The sequence below is a fragment of the Phodopus roborovskii genome, unplaced genomic scaffold (genome assembly GCF_943737965.1).
Source record: "Phodopus roborovskii unplaced genomic scaffold, PHOROB, whole genome shotgun sequence".
NCBI lineage: Eukaryota > Metazoa > Chordata > Mammalia > Rodentia > Cricetidae > Phodopus > Phodopus roborovskii.
The window spans coordinates 40,371,538-40,388,707 of NW_026126517.1; the positions used below are offsets into that span (position 1 = coordinate 40,371,538).

Genomic DNA, 17,170 nt, shown 5'->3' on the forward strand with positions numbered 1-17,170 from the left:
TGAAACCTCAGCAGGTCAGGGCATAGGCCTCCAAACCTGACAACTTGAGCTGCCTACCTGTGACCCACACGGTAGGAGAGAACCGTCTCCCACAGTTGTCCCATGACCTCCACACACCTACTGTGGCAGTGCACCCCCCAAATACACACACAAAGTAAACAAATATAATTTTAAATGTTTAAGTTTCTAATGACTAGAAGTATGTAGCTGGAAAATGTGTTTTTTGGGAGGAGAGGAGGAATTGCTGGTTTAGGAGGGTTTTTTTTTTTTTGTTTGAAGACAGGCTGCCTCTGAATTTGCTATGCACAGAAAATGACCTTGAACTTCAATCCCCCTGACTCCACCATCCTAGAGCTGGGATTATATGTGTGAGCTAACACATGTAGTTTCTTCGTTGCTGGAGACCGAACACCTGGCTTTGTGCATACCAGCCAAGCACTGTACCCACCCAGGGACGTTCCCTGGAAAAGATAAAGTACCATTTTGTGACGATTCTGAGTACCATGAAGCTGGGTGGTGATGCATGCCTTTAAACCTAGCACTCAGGAGGCAGGCAGGCAGATGGATTTCTGTGAGTTCAAGACCAGCCAGCCTGATCTACAGAATGAGTTCCCGGACAGCCAGAGCTACACAAAGAAATCATGTCTGTCTCAAAAAGCAAAATAGAGAGAAAGAAAAGGAGAAAGAACTATGAAGCGTTAGGTACACACTTAACAATAATGTATAAATCTGTATGCTGAAGCCCTGATGGGAAATATTGGGGGGAAAGCATATTCATTGGCTGGAAGAGTTAAATGACAGTCTTTTCCATATTGACCTTCAGACTCCAGGCAATCCCAAAGCAAACCTGCACTGGCCTGTCTGTGGCAATCAACAGACTGTTCTAAAATTCATAGGGAGACGGAAGTAACCTGTAAGACCCAAAACTCCGAGGAGAACAAAATTGGATAATTCATGCTACCTGATTTCCAAGCTCATCATAAAAAATGTAAAGCCCATAGCAATCAATACTCCAAGGTGACGAACAAGGAAAGGCACATACCCTGAAACAAGCAGACGAGTCCAGAAGTAGAAACACACCGTGTCATCATCATAAACTGGTTTTGTTTGTTTTTAAGGCAGGGTCTTATGTACCCCAGGCTGGCCTTGAACTTCTGATTCTTCTGCCTTCACCTCATCAGTGCTAGGATTCACAGGCCTGTGCCACACCTGGTTGATGTGTGTTACAGTTTGAACCTAAGGCTTCCTGTATGCTGGGTAAGCACTCTAATGAGCCACACCCTGGTCTCATAATTGGCTTTTGACGAAGATACCAACTGATGTAATTCTCAAGAAGGGAGAATGTCTTTTGAATCAATGGTAGGAGATAACCATTCAAAAAAATCTAGATCTACTGGTTGGTGGTGGTGCATGCCTTTAGTCCCAGCACTTGGGAGGCAGAGGAAGGAGGATCTCTGAGTTTGAGGCCAGCCTGGTCTACATAGCGAGTTCCAAGATAGCCAAGACTACACAGAGAAACCCTGTCAAAAAAAAAAAAAAAAAAAAAAAAAAAACCCTCTAGACCTATATATATTCACTTTGTACAAAAACAAACAAACAAACAAATGAATTCATCATAATTATACAGATGTAAAACCGAAACAATAAAATCTCTAGAAGAAAATATGGTGACCTTGTTGTTTGGAAGAGCCCTTCAGAAAGCAAGAAAAGTATGAAATGGGACAACTGATAAAGAGAACTTTAACAAAAATTAAAACCTTCTGTTCTTCAAAAGACTCCATGGAAAAAATGGAAAGACAAACCATAAGCTGAGAGAAAATGTTTGCAAATATCTTCTACACCACTGATACCTAGAATATATAAATAGCAGCCAAAGTCAATAAGCATACAATACAATATAAAAGTCATATAAAGATCAGAATAAGTAACGTCATCCAAGAAAACACACAGGAAGTAAGCTGTGCAGAGAAAATCTCATTATATTTCCCCAATAGGAAAATGTGAATTAAAACCCAGCAACCTTACGGAACACATACACAAGTGACTTGAACCATGGAGCCACAAGGAAACCCAAAGACAATGCTTCTTTTGTTTGTATGAGACAGCCTCACGCTGCCCAGGCTGTCCTAAACTTGGGGCAGTGGAGGACCACCTGGAACTGGCTCTCCTGCCTCTGCCTCTCCAGTGCTGGGATTATAGGCAGGCACCTCATGCCCAGTCTTAGATAGCGTTTGAGATGTTTGGGTATCAAGTACATATAAGAGCACCCTACTGCCAGGCTGTCTTCACAGCCCTGTTTTCCATCTTAATTGTGTGGTGATAGTCCAAAGGGACAAACTTTATGCAATAGGATGCTTTAAAACAAAAACCTGGGCCAAACCCTGTGGGCTCCAGAGGGCTTGATTTGTTTTTCTAGCTACAGATAAACTTAGTGATAGAGCCTAGGGACCCATGCCAGCCTAGATTATCAGGGTTATAGACTCTGGATACAGGTGGATCTGAGTGCAGGTCCCTGATACTTTTACTCTCTTGGCAATCTTGGGTAGCTTCTCCATTCTCAGCCTTAGTTTTCTCTTCCATAAAATGATTAAGTATACAGAATAAGAAACACGGCATTGCCGGGTGGTGGTGGAGCATGTCTTTGATTCCAGCACTCAGGAGGCAGTGGATCTCTGTGAGTGTGAGGCCAGCCTGGTCTTCAAAGCTACACAGAGAAACCCTGACTTGAAAAATCAAAAAAGGAAGGAAGGAAGGAAGGAAGGAGGGAGGGAGGGAGGGAGGGAGGGAGGGAAGGAAGGAAGGAAGGAAGGAAGGAAGGAAGGGGCATGATATTTGTCCCCCTCATGCTGTTCTTGGTCACTACGATACCCCTACTGTGACTATCATGACTACACCAAAGAGCAATGTAGTCACAGGGAGTGACTCTGAGCCACACCTCTAGCATGATGTGTTATCAAAGGGCAGAAGCGGACCCAGATCCTTCCCAAAAGCCATGCACTATCTGGCAGGGGACAGAAGGTCTATACAAATCTGCTTGAGCACAGTAGCAATATAACAGCCACTAAAAGCACAGAAAAGAGACGCCACTGAGGGCTGCAATCTGCTGTGAAGGCTTCCTGGAGGAGGAGGGCTTTTAGTAAAGTTCAAAACCAAATGAGGGGGTGTGGAAATCTCTCGGCAGGCAAAGTGCTCTCTGTATAAGGAACACACAAGGATCTGAGTTCAAATCTCACACTCAAGTAAAAGCTGGGGGTGGCGCTACACACATGCGCCAATGCACACGTGTGGAGTAGGGGAAGGGAGCAAAACCAGGCAGATCCCAGAGGCTTGCGATCCAGCCTAACTAACTAAAACAGTCAGCTCCAGAGCAGTGAGAGACTGTCTCCAAAACTAAGGTGGGTGATGAAGCCATAAAGGAGGACATTCAGTATCCATCTCTGGCCCATATGCATCAGTACACATACATACACACCCATGAATACCACACACATACAAAGGCAAAAGAAGAAAAAAATCAGAGTGTCTGGGGCTGTGGCTCAGTCAGTGGAGTGCTTGCCTGGGATCCACAAATCACATAAAGCTGGACACAGTGGCACAAGCCTATATTCCCAGCCCTCAGGAGAAGGAGGCAGGTTGGAGGATCAGAAGTTCAAGGCCATTCTCAGCTATATAGCAAGTTTAAAGCTAGCCTGGGCAAACCAAATAGGATAACAAGAACCAGGGAAGGGAAGGCCTGAAAGATTCCTTTCCCAAACCTCTCTTCTCCACCAGATGGCTCTGCCCATCCTCCTAGGGCCGGTGCCCAGCAGTGTTCATCCTTGGCATTTCCTCCCTCAAACAGACTTGTGCCAAGGGGCATGACAGCAGAGCTTAGGCACTGCGTGTGTGTCCCCATTCCTGGTGGGTGGGGTTGGTCTGGGACCGTGGGCCTTACCCATCCCACCCCCACCCATATACGGGTCCCAGCATACACGTTTCTTTCCAATAGTTTTAATTTCAGTCTGTCTGTGGTATTTTCTTAGGCCTAAGTGTTTTCTCTGCAGCCCAGCTGCCCCGTCTACCCCTCAGAGGCCTGGCCCTTGTCCCCAGCCCTGGACCCCTCAAAGCTCTGACTGCAGGTCCCAGTGTTGCCTTTGATGCACACCACCCTCTAGACTTCAATGTTGCTGTGTGCCTGGCCCCTTTAATAAGTTATTTCCGTGGAAAACCCTGGTAACTGGGTCGTGAATCAAGCCTATAAATACCTCTTACCCATCAAAGCACCCAAGAAAGGGAGGGTGGGCAGGCAGAGGAGCCCTTAGGGTAAGTGGCACACTGCCCCTCCTGTGGCTTACAAGAAGCCCCTGGCACCTGGGCCATAGCAAGTACTGAAAAATGATGAAGTTGCCCCAAAAGCCAGCGCCATCAAACAGCCCGAAAGACACTGCCCGTCTCTGTGTCCCAGGGACGATCTCAACCCAGCTCCCAGGAAGATTTACAGCTCAGAGGCCACGCTGGCTGTGGCTCCTAGGGTACAGGAATGTCATGTTTTCGCCACCAGTAAAAGGCCTGGCTTGTTGGAGACACACTTCTTTTCCAGTGGTGAGTTTCCTTCCACTCTTTTCTCCTTTTTGTTTTTCCCAGAGTGCACTGCCCAGGGACAAGGACTCACATTTGAGTGACAGGTTGGGCCACTGTTGCCATGTGGGCAGGTCCTGGACCCAGAAGAGAGATCCCATATCTAGGCCCAGCAGTGCCACTTAGAATGAGCAAAACCTCCCCTCCAATCACCCCAAATGAAACACTGTGGCCTTGACAGGAGGTTGTGTGAAAGACCGTCTCCAAGGTTCAGCCTTGTGAACATGAGGGCCTGAGTTCACAGGGCCCACATCACAGGGACAGGGAAAACAAAACAAAACAGGAATGGTGACATGTGCTTATACTCCCAGCACCGGGGAGGCCGAGACAGACAGCTTGCTGGGGCGCTCACTGGCCAGCCAACCTTGCCGACTTGGCGAGCTCCAGGCCAATAGAGAGATCATATCTTAAAAAACAAGGTGGATGGCATCTGAAGGAAAGACACCTAAGGTTTCCCTGTGACCTGCAAATACATCCCAATATACATAAACATATACATACACATACGTAGGCTATGACCTTGGAAACAATCCCCCAGAGTCTTTAGTAAAAGGTGACAGGCTAACCATGGCCAGCCAGCATCACCATTCCCAAGAGAAGTATGTCCCTGTGTCTTTGAGAAGGCCAGCTCAGGAATGTTTACTGTTGGTTGCATCATGGATAGGAGCTCCGAACTAGGAGCCACAGATTCCTAGAACAGTGACGTTAAGTGAACTAGATGCACAGAACTCACAGATTCTCCACACGTCCCACAACTAGCAGCAGCATGGGGCATTCATACCCTCACTCTAGATATGGGGACGGGAGAGATAGCTCAGTAGTAAGAGCATGGCTCTACAACCATGAGGACCAAAGTTCAAGGCCAGCACCCACATAAGTAGTTGGGTGTGGTCCTGAACACAGCTGTAACCCCAACCTGGGTGGAACAGGGGCAGGACGACTGCTGGGGCTTCCAGTCTAGCCGAGGAAACTCTGGCCTCTGGTCTGGAACAGAAATGGGTTACACCACCTGTAGGACTCTGCAGTTATCTGAGCTTTTGAGTGCTGAGGAAGGTGGAGAGGGCTCTGGCTCTGCCCATTCTGCATGGCTGCCCATCTGGAGCTTGCTGCCACTTTCTCTCTCACTGAGCAGAGATCAAAGACAGCCCCAGCAGCTTCTGAGGTATGAAAGTAGCACCACCTAGCCAGGGATCCTGGAGGCCCAGGCCTTCTACTTTTGGTCATCTCAGATTGCCACTGCACAGACTTTCCATCTGTAAAATGGGTTTATCAGTGGAATTCCCTGATTCCCAGGCCTCTTTGCACATAGCCAACCCGGTCCCTCCCAATCTCACACTGAGTGACCTTCCTGCAACCTCATCAATCTGGCACTATCCCAAACCGGGCAAGGATGGTTGGCTTGTCCAACTCTGTCCACTCTAGCCTGACCTCAGGCCACTCAGAATAAAATCACTTCTAGGTTTTTTGAGTCAGGGTCTCATGTAGCCCAGGCTGGCCTCCAGTTCATTATGCAGCTGGGGATGATCTTGTTCCTCTTGCCTCCACCTTCCAGGTGCTCGCATTACAAGTACAGCCACCATGCCCATCTGTGAGATACTGGGGACTGCACCCAGGGCTTTGTGCATGCTAAGCGAGGTCTCCACCAACTAAGCCACCTCCCCAGTCCCTCGCTCCTCTTTTTAATGTCACTAATATGTTGGCAATGATTCACCTAGTCTGGGCTGGTGGCTCTGAGGCCAGTTTCAGACCTGACACCTCTTTTTATCCAAATCCAGAAACTTCTACCATAAGGTAAATAAGGCCTTCTCCCCGATCCCCACCCCTTTGTTTTCTTTTTCTTTTTTGATTTTTTTTTTTTTTCCTCGTGACAGGGTTTCTCTGTGTAGCTTTGGAGCCTGTCCTGGAACTAGCTCTGTAGACCAAGCTGGCCTCGAACTCACAGAGATCCACCTGCCTCTGCCTCCTGAGTGCTGGAATTAAAGACATGAGCCACCACTGCCCGTCGAGTAGGGCCTTCTAACACAAGGCTTGGGATAAGGCGGGTAATGGACTGCTCTGCGGAGTTCAGTCCCTCAGGCCATGGGGACTGGTTGGGGACCATGGGGACAGGCCCATGAGTCTCAAGTATTCTTTCCACAAAAAGGGGACAAGCAGCCAAGGGCCAGGGATAAAAAAATGTTTCATACGAAAACATCTGGTCAAGTATCTTCAGGAGATATTTTCTGCATGAAAGAAATGCTGCTCAGCCCAGACAAAGAAACTTTCAAGGGTAGCACCTGAGTGTTGCAGATGCCCAGACTGGGATAGAGAGAAAGTGTGACCGAGGGTCAAAGGACAGGAGGTAGCTAACTGTCCCTTCTGGACGGTCCTCAGGAAGCCGATTGCTTTTACAGTGCCATAGACCACCCACCTACCTGGAAGAAGGGTCCTCAAGGTGTCCTGAGAGTGAGGCCATCTAACCTGGCTCAGAGCACCCCAGAAAAAAAATCTAGCCAGCAATCCCAGAAGCCACATCATCTCAGCTCTCTTACTATCTCCCTGGCAATTTATTCCTTTACTCACCACCAGCCCAGGAGCAGAGATGCCCTGTTACAAATGATAACATGTTCACTACTCCATCACCATCGTGGCCTGGTAACTAGGGCAACTAATTCAGCAGAACAATACAGAGATAGCTAGGTCTATGTAATACTCAAGAAGCTGCTGACACGCCCTAGTTCAAGAGAGGGAGGTGAGGACCTTGTGTCCAACCATCACTCCCTCTGCCTTTCCCCAGCAGTAAGTGCTCTTGGAAGGTGCTAGGAAGGAGCCAATGGTCGCCTTCCATGATGGGGTGGAACTTTGCAATGATGTTGCTGCTTTGGAGTCACAGAGGCTCCTAAAGGGAACCCTTCACCCATCTTCTGTGAATAAACCAGTAAACTCACTGATTCCCCAAGGTGAACATTAATAAAATACTATTGTTGATCACCGGTCCCCTAACTGGAATGAAAAGACATCTGTTCATGTTAAACCTTGCTTCCCTGAGGGCAAAGAAGCCCCAGAAGCCCAAAGACTTTGAGCCCTTCACTTTCCAAGGAGGCAGACAGAGTGAGTACCTTATTAGACCCCATGGGGTGGGGTGGGCATCCAAGCGTCCCAGCTTCCAAATTCTACCACTTTCCAGCTGAGTGAACCAAGACAAGCATCTTAACCTCTCTGAGCCTCAGTCATTTCTTCCTTTAATTTGTCTAATAAAGTGGCTGCTCACAGAGATGCTGGAAAATTCCATGAACTCATAGATGTATGGCACTTGAGAAAGCGCCTGGCACCGGGCTCTGTGCTTCCAAGGTCATTAAATAGTGTGTGATGATTGCTCTGTCTTGATCTCCATGAACTCCCTCAGGATTTCTCTGCTCACAAAAGTGAGCCCCTGCTGTGAGGCCAGCCTAATGCTACAAAATGCCCTTTAGGACCAGGGATGTCCTAGGGTTCCCTGGCCCCAGTGGCCATAATCCCTCTGTTTCAACCACCCCTCCATCATACAGGACAAGCACTCAGAATTCATCTTTCCACATCCTCCCACCCTCCCACGCCTACCTTCAGCTGTTTCTGCACAAGCTGTTCCCTTTACCGAGAGAACACTTACAGTCTGTTCGCAGCTAGCGCTTAGTCAGCCTACAAAACCAAACCCAGAATGGCCCGCTCTGTGAAGCTTTCCCTAACACCCACATTCCCAGCAGAATCCTGGCATCCGGGATACCAGTCCTCTCACCCTGAGGAGCTGTGTCTCAAGCCACTACTGTGCATTAGGACAATAATGAGAAGAGCAGCTAGGATGGTGTAGGCCACAAAAGCCAGCTTTGCACCCATCCTCCTCCTACGGCCTAAGAGCAGGAACCAACATTCAGGAGCACATCCGGACCATGGAGTCTGGGATCTCTGGCTCAATGGGCTCCTGTGCAGCACCACAAACTGAGATGTGAGAGGCAAGGCCCTTGCTTGCTTGGGGTCACCTGGCAGGAAAGAGCAAAGCTAAGCTCGGAACCCACCCTGGAAAGCTGCCTTATCCACGATGCTCCATCACATATTCCTGAAGATGTCCCCCACCTCAGCACACACATATAGCAGGCACTTGGTCCTTTTACAGTAGCCATCTCTATCACTCTGCATGCCCTGTCACCTCCAGCTACCAGCCTGGGAGGATGAAGCCTCTGTGAAGTGTCAGGAGCATAAAGGAGAGAAAATGGAGATTAAAAAGGAAGGGGATTGATGCTGTTCATGTTGAGACAGCACTGGACCGTATTTCTCCCCTACCAGTCCCCCAATGTGTCCCCAGGATCAAGTATGAGACCGCACCACCCCTACGGAGTGTCACAATCCCTCTCACTCCGAGGCCTAAGAAAACCATCTCTTCAGTTAACATTTCCTCCCTGCTATCTCCATTCTCCTCCAAACCACCCAGTGTACCTAGGCTCATCCCAAGAACATCATTCAGTGACAGTAGCACCCGGGCCCTGCTGGCCACTAGGTATGACTGCTACTGAAACTCACTGAGCTGGCCCTATATTCCTACATGCTATGAACTTGGTAAAAATGTTGGCTAAAATCAGACTCAGATTTTAGCTGGTGAGATGGCTCATTGGGTAAAAGTGCTTGGTGCCAAGCTTGACAACTGAGTTGGATCCCCAGAACCCACATGGGCAGAAAGAGACAGCCAACTCCCACAAGTTGTCATGTAATCTCCACACATGTGACACTCAAGTTCACATGTGTATTAACAATGAATGAATGGATGGATGTCATCTTTAAAACCCCCTGTGGGTATCCCCTCTTCTGAGACTTCTAGCTGCCTCTCAACAGGAGGCTCCTAATTGCCTCCTGCCACAGCACCTGTTATGCACACCTGGAGGCTACAACTGATGCAAGTCTCATCTCCGGGCCAGGTGCCCCCTAACAGCCACACCCTAGCACAAGACTACACCTTGCTGACCAGAGGCTCAGTTACCTTCTTTAAAATGGCATGTTATTATTATCCCCATCCCACAAGTGGGAAAACTGAGGGCAGGATGGCTATGCAGCCACCCCATCTCAACTAATCAGGACCCAGAGCAGGGGACTTGAACCCAGAGCATGGGATTGGGCAGACCTAAGTGCTCAGAGACCCATCACCTAGAGTTCCCATTAAATGACTAGTGTTCACAGGACAACTAACACACAACCTGGACTGACAGAGGCTCCTTCCTTCTTTCACCCAGCCAGGGCCCAACGTTCCTGTCTCAGGAGCACCCTCTTGTTCTGGCTAGAGTAGAGGATGATGAGACTATCTCCTATTCCACCAGCTTTCCTCAAAACACCGGTTCCCTCTGCCCTCTCATTCTGAGGTTCCTTGAATGACAGCATATTCTACCTTCCAGAAGAGGGTAACCTACAGCCACCCTATGTTAGCTCCTCATACTTCATCCTCGAATTAACGGGAGGGAACAGGAGAGGAATGTTAGCGCTGTAAGGAAGATGCCTAAGGGGACTCTGGATAGCAAAGGGATAGTACCCAAGTGAAGCATGGAAACCATAGCACCAAAGTTCCAAGTGTGTCCCCCAAAACGAGACCGCATTCTGTCAAATAGGAGCACCCCCTTTCCTGCAGTCCCTCATGCGTCCTTTGTCCACCAGGGCCTGAGACTAACCCCTAAATCTGGCCATCTCCCTCTGTGGCCTCAGTCACACAACAGGAAAGATAAACAGAGAGACTCTTAACAGGAGTTTCAGAGAAACAGGAAGTTCTGCCAGGCTGTGACTGTCATTGTGTGCAAGATGCCTATGCTGTGATGTTAGAGGGACCAGGCCCTCAGGGGCACCAGGCCCTCAGGACACAGAACAGAAGGGTGACACAGTTGGTTGGTGGGCTTGCGCAGGAGCTGCACAGAGGCATGAAGTCCTGTGTCAGTGAGCCCTCACCCCAGCCCTGGCACTGAAGCTGGCCAAGCCTCTGCCAAGCCTTTGCCCAAGCCTCCCCACATACAATCTGGGAACTGGGGCTGACCACTCAGCAGTGAGAGGAAGCAGTGTAGAGAAGACAGTCTGACGGGGCTTTAGGGGTACTGTGGGTACACTTGGAAGGATCCCAACTGTCTCACTGGATGCTAGAACAGAGTCAAGGAGATAAAGAACAGCCAGTACTGATCTGAGTGTGAGGGTCAAGGGACACCAACATCACCACCGGCACTTCTTCCACCCTGGTGGCCCCTAACCATCAGAGGTCCTGGCTTGACCCACACCCTGTGCCCACTCTGCCCCCGGCCGTCGAACCCCTTGATTCCCTCCTGTGTGACATCACTCTTGGCCCACAGGATGGAGTAGTTGTGACTCTACTATCCACCAAGGCCTGCTACCTCCTGGAGCCTTTCCCCACCTGCAAAGGACCCCTCCCTGAGTCTTTCCTCTAGTGTGACAGCCAACACCAACACAGCCCAAAGCTCAGGACACAAAAAAATGTTCCACTTGCTTACTCAGGCCATGAGGAACCCAGCCCAAAGCCCATTACCACCTCATTCCATCCTCCCACATGGGAAACCCCAAACTTTCTTCCCACATCTTTTAGCCTCTCAGAATGCCAACCATAGGCAGGTTTGTTTTTTTTCATGACAGTCAAGACCAGCAGTGGTCTCTTCTCTGCCCTGTACTAGATGCTCAGCTCTGAGATACCTGGACAGAAATCCCCAGCACAGGCCATTGCAACACAGTCCAGCCTACAGTCCCCATGTGCTGTGTGTGCACGCGGGTGGGCGGGGAGGGGCTCTCTGCAGGGGCTAGGTTGAGGAGAGGCCTCTAGAGGTGTGCTGAGGTTCACTCCTTCAAGCAGGAACCATGCACTAGGCCTCCTCTGGAATCAAGGGAGCTCACAAACGCAAACACTCTGTGAAAGACACACATACAAGTTTCCACTATTAACTAGGAAAGAGGACATCAAAGCACCCATCTGCCCTGCAATCCACACCAAGGCAATACAGGCTAACAACAGCCATGAGAGCTGGCAGAAACCCAGAATTATAAATGCAAAAAAAAAAAATAAATAAATAAAAATCAGAGCCCCTTGCTGGAGCCTGCATCGACAGATGAGAAAGAATGCTCTAACTTCATGTCACCTGGCTGGATCTTTAGTGTAGCTTTGTTGTTGTTTTGTTTTGTTGTTTTGTTTTGTGACAGTTCTCACTATGTATCCTCATCTGGAAGGAACTACAGACAAGGCTGATCTATATCATAGACATCCGCCTGCCACTGCCTCCTAAGTGCTGGACTTGAAGACTCGCTCCACCACACCCAGCCACCTGGGCTGGATCTTTGAGAGAGGGAGAGCACACTGGACAAGAAGAGTATAGAGTAAAGTGGCCTGATTAGGGGACCAGGGACCAGGGGGTAGACAGGAGCTGGGGACAGGAGACCAGGACTCCTGCATCACCTCAGCCATGAGCTCACTGTAGAGTCTTGCTTTCTGTTTCCATCTCTTAAAACAGCCATGCTCCTGAGGTTTCCTCCCAGGACTATGGGGAGACCAGGGAATGGACAGGGAAGTAATGGGTGGTAAATAAGAATCTGGGAAACGATAGGCTGATGGATTTTTATTGGGGGAGAAATCACTTAACACCAGAAACAGATGACAACCTCAGGTTCCCGTCCCAAGGATGCCTCCAGATGTTCTGTCTCCGACCAGGAAGTAAGAGAGTGAGCTGGGGTCCGGGACCCCAGACCCAGTCCCCCCAGGTCACACCCGCACCTGTCCCCATGCCCCAACAGGCATGGTCATTGCAACAGGTGCGGGCGGGGTGGATATCTCACTACAGTGAGGGCTCAAGGCTAGGGAAACGGATAGGTGTCTGGGAGCAGTCGGAACTGTGTCACCTTAGGATAGGAAGTTAGAGAGGGAACTCTGGGAATATATTCATCAAGCTACACTAAACTGTTTCAGACGGAGAAGGGGGACACAATAGTAGCTAGGAGCTCAGGCTTGAGAAGCAAGATGCCTGTGTCCACTAAGGCTTCTGTGTGGCCCTGAGGAACACAAGGAATCACTATACCTATGGTTTTCAATAGCCCAGCCATCCTGAAACAATGTAAGGTACTGGGGTGGGGCCTGACTCAGGGTGACCTGTCACCCCAACACTTTGCTTTTATAGCTTGGGTGTAGAGTCAGGAAAAGATACAGAGGCCCAGCTAGCCATCCCTGCCCCCAGGCCACAAGCCCAGCTGCCACATTACACACCCTACCCACCATGCTCCCAGAAGGCCACACAGATTTCACCACCCAAGTCCCTGGCCCTCCTGTCCCCCTTCCCCCCTAACTACACTATCACAAGAATTCCCTTGTATGTGAGGGGCCTTAGGGCCAGTAGCTGGGCATTTCAGACAGTTAGGGGACAGCATCAAAGTCTCTTTCCACCTGCTTCCTGCCTGCCATCTATTGCCAAGTACAGGGCATTGATACTAGCAGCTTTTAGCAAATTCCTCCTGTGCCAGTCAGCCCATGCTATCCCCTTTGCTTACCCACAGGCCCTCCCTGAGCACACCCACTTGAGGCCTCCTGTTTCTGAGAAGTGTCCCTGGCTACAATGATGGAGGGGCCTAAGTCATGGGAATGAGAGAAACATGGTAGACACCAGGTTAAACCTGGCAGGCTATTACCTTCAGGTTCTTACCCACATAGACACAAGCTGGCCTTGAACTTCTCTTGCCTCAGCCTCCTGAGTACCGGGCTGACAGGCATGCAATAATACCACACCCAGTCCTTAACTCCAAGACCACCACATACACACACACACACACACACACACACACACACACACACACACACACGAGCACAAAAAAAAAAAATCACAAAAAAAATCAAAATCTTTCCAAAAATCACTCCCATCAGTGCACCCACATCTGTCCCCACTGTACCGCCCACAGTAAGTACCGCTCCTTAAGTAAGAAGAAATATGCCAACCTGAGAATTCACCCGGAGCAGTGATGAGGGAGTTGGTGGCCTCGGTTTCAGTGTAAGACAATGTGGAATCGGACAGATCTGTTCAAGGGGAAAAAGAAATCGAACTCAGTTGGGAGAAAAGCATCTGTTCCCACATACAAAGGGCAGATGTGCCTGGTGACCACTTATTTATTTATATATTTATTATATATTTATTCCTTTATTTCAGTACATAGCCAAGGATGACCTTGAACTCCTGATTCTTCTGCTCTTACCTCCTGAATGCTGAGATCACAGGACATCAAACTGGGTTTACGCAGTGTGGGGAATCAAACCCAGGGCTTCATGTATGTTAGGCAAGCGGGCTACCAACTGAGCTACACCCACAGCCCCCTCACAAGTTTCTGGTGTCACTCTGTGACCCAGTCTCAGGATCACCCCAGACCAGGCCAACCATCTAGCCCCAGATCTCTTCCTGAAAAACCCAGACCACCGTGACCTGACACCTGGAAGAGCTCAGTGGCCCTGACCACAGGAACAGTCCACATTCAAGGGACTGAGCAAGCACCAGCTTGAAGCCTGTTTGGGTAAGGTTAAATTAAGTCCCTGAACAATTCATAGCTGCTAAACTTAATCACAACTATTAAAATTCTTGAAGTTGTTCGTTCTTGCTTCCTTCCCCCTTTCCTTCCTTTCTTCCTCCCAGAGCTGGAGAAAAAGAGCAAATCACTAACCACCTCTGTCCCCACACGCCTTTAATTAAGACCCAAGTGTTTGCTCTCAGATTAACTTTTGCTGTCTCTCTCACCTCTCCCACTCCCCAGCATCCACACGGCCTGTGGAGCTCGGGCTGGGTTTTGTATTGGTGCCTGTGTTTTGAAAAGCAGACTTAATTAAGTACTTCATATGGCATGCATCATCAGCCATCCCCTGCCTGCGTGCGCTGAGTCGGAAGGGAACCTTTTCTGCTCCACTAGTTTCATAAACTCATGCTCTGGGGGACAGGAAGACGGGGAAGTTTTCCCCCTAGGTCCGGGACTTTGTAACTAGCAGTTTGGGGCTGTCTCCAGTAAAGCCTGGCTAGGAGTTGAGAAGACATGGACCAGAGGGCCTGAAATCTTTTTGTCTTCTGGTCACCCAACACACACCAGATCCAGCTCAGCCAGCTCCAGCTGGCCCAGCAGCCACCAGGGATTGGGGATTCCTGGGACAATTCCCTCAGCTTAGGCTCTAGCTAGCTAGAATTCCATTTCATCTTGCAGGAATTTTTCCCCCTTTTATTGCATAGCTTGAAGAGCAGGAAAGATGAAACATTAACCAATTTGGCTTTCTTTTTTTTTTTTTCATTTCCCACTTGCCAGATGCTGAGTTTTATTTTGGTTCCTGGTCTCATGATCTGAGAGACCAGAAGTGAAGTGTGTGTGTGTGTGTGTGTGTGTGTGTGTGTGTGTGTGTGTGTGTAAAAAGAAATAATTTAAAGTAAAGGAAATCATTATTTTTAAAAATATTGTACTATTTCTCAAGGCACAAAAAAAATATCTGCTGGTAACAATACTGAAAATAAAGGCGCACACACACACAAAAAAAATCTTTAAAAAAAACCTTCAGTGGGGGCTGGAGAGATGGCTCAGAGTTTAGGAACACTGGCTACTCTTCCAGAGAACCTGAGTTCAATTCCCAGCAACCACATGGTGGCTCACAACCATCTATAATAAGATCTGGTGCCCTCTTCTGGCCTGCAGGGATACATGATGCAGGAAGAATGATGTATACACAATAAATAAGTAAATCTTAAAAAAAAAAAAAAAAAAAAAAAAAAAACTTCAATGATAAAGATTTAAAATTTTGCACTGTGTGAATGTATGTCTGTTTGCATGTTTGTTTATATGTAAGTGCACATTGTACATGTGAGTGTATACACCAGAAGTCAACTTTGGGTGCCCATTCCTCACCTTGCTTTGTGAGGCAGGATTCTCACTGGCTAGTTCACTGGCTGTCCAGTGAGTTCCAGGGAGAATTCCTGCCTTGGCCTCTTCAGCGGTGAGACAAGCATACCACCGTATCTGGGGATTGAACTCATGTCCCAGCACTTTACTGATTGGGCCATCTTCTCTACCTTGAGTTTGCATTTAATATCTACTGCCCCTAATGCAGAATGCCTGGAGCCTCGATGCTATTTTTCATCTGAAAGAGCAACACCAGGTCACAGGCTGGGCCCTATTATTTTTTTAAAAAAATTTACTTGTATTATTTTTAATTATGGAACTCAAGGCTAGCTCATCTACTGGAACTTCACAGACTACATCACTGCTCTAAATCCACTAAGGAGAGCCCAGGGCCCAAGGCATCTCTGCTTTTAAATATTTATTTAGCTATTGTGTGTGTGTGTGTGTGTGTGTGTGTGTGTGTGTGTGTGTGTGTGTGTGTTCATGTATGCATGCAAGTACTCTTGGAGGTCAGAAGAGGGCATTGGATTTTCTGAAGCTGGAGTTACACACAGTTGGGAACTGCTAGTATAGGTGTTAGGAACTGAACCCAGATCCTCTGCAAGAGCAATATGTGCTCTCAACCCATAAGCCATCTCTCCATCTCCTCATCTGTTTCTAAGATTGTATGTGTGCACCCCAGAACATGAGCTGACACTTAGCCCCAAAGTTGTATCGAAAATATGTCTTGCCATTGCACGGGACTTGTCTGAAATGTCACACCCTCTCCACTAAGTCCCCTCAGAGACAGCTAAGCCACCTGTCTACCTGTCCAGGTGGGGGACAAGGACAGATACAGCTCAACAAAGACTCCATTCCCTGCTTGCCTGCCACACTCCCAGTTAACACACTGGTGGATGTAACCCAAGAACTGGGGAGGAAGGAAGGGAAGGAGACCCAGAAATTCCAACCCACCTCCAAAGAGCAGCTTAAGTCAGAACCCATTCATCTCCCACAAGCCCATGTTTAAAAGGTCATAGAGAGGTTAACGAGGAGCCTGGAATTTGAAGATGTAAATAGTCTCCCTGCAGCAGCCCAACCGTGGGAGTGTTTGTAAAACTTCACCCTGTTTGAAAGCACCCACTTCAGCCCACCCCTCAAGGGGAGGGCACACTTACCCAGTGGCTTGTACTGGTCGCAAGGAGACAGCCGAGAATAGGGGGGTGGCGGTGATTCTGGAAGACAGGATACAGCATGTCACACCTGGCATTCCACATGCTTTTAACTATTAGTTTCCTCAAATAATAACCTCTGACCCCGGGACGTCTTCCACCATCTCTGCTGTTCCCTGGGGCTCAGTCCCTACTTGCGACACCTATGCATTGTGAGAGAGAGTTCCCTACCTCTCTAAAATGATTTCCTCAACTATAAAACAGGGGTGATAATCACAGACCTTTTGGTTTTGCCAGAAGGGCAAAAGATAGCATATGTGAAATGCTTAGCACAGCTCTTGGTCACACTCCCATAAACAGCACCTTTATTATCATTACGACTAGAAAAACACTAGTACAGAAGTCAGCGCTCGGCCTGCCAGATAATATACAGGAGGCTCAGCTCTGTTTGCATTAGGGCTAAACACCAAGTACGGTCTCTTAGTGTAAGCACAGGCCTCACAATATCTGGGATA

At 48.5% G+C, this 17,170-nt stretch overlaps 1 protein-coding gene across 1 annotated transcript in view; it reads right to left on the minus strand.

Annotated features, from left to right (window-relative positions):
- Window positions 1-17,170, minus strand: part of Smad6 (SMAD family member 6) — a 66,517-nt gene that overhangs the window by 40,851 nt on the left and 8,496 nt on the right. Inside the window, exons 3-4 of the mRNA XM_051197721.1 lie at window positions 16,662-16,718; window positions 13,580-13,657 (exon numbers count right to left, since the gene is read on the minus strand). Of these exons, the coding sequence (XP_051053678.1) occupies window positions 13,580-13,657; window positions 16,662-16,718 (135 nt within the window). The remainder of the gene's footprint in view (window positions 1-13,579; window positions 13,658-16,661; window positions 16,719-17,170) is intronic.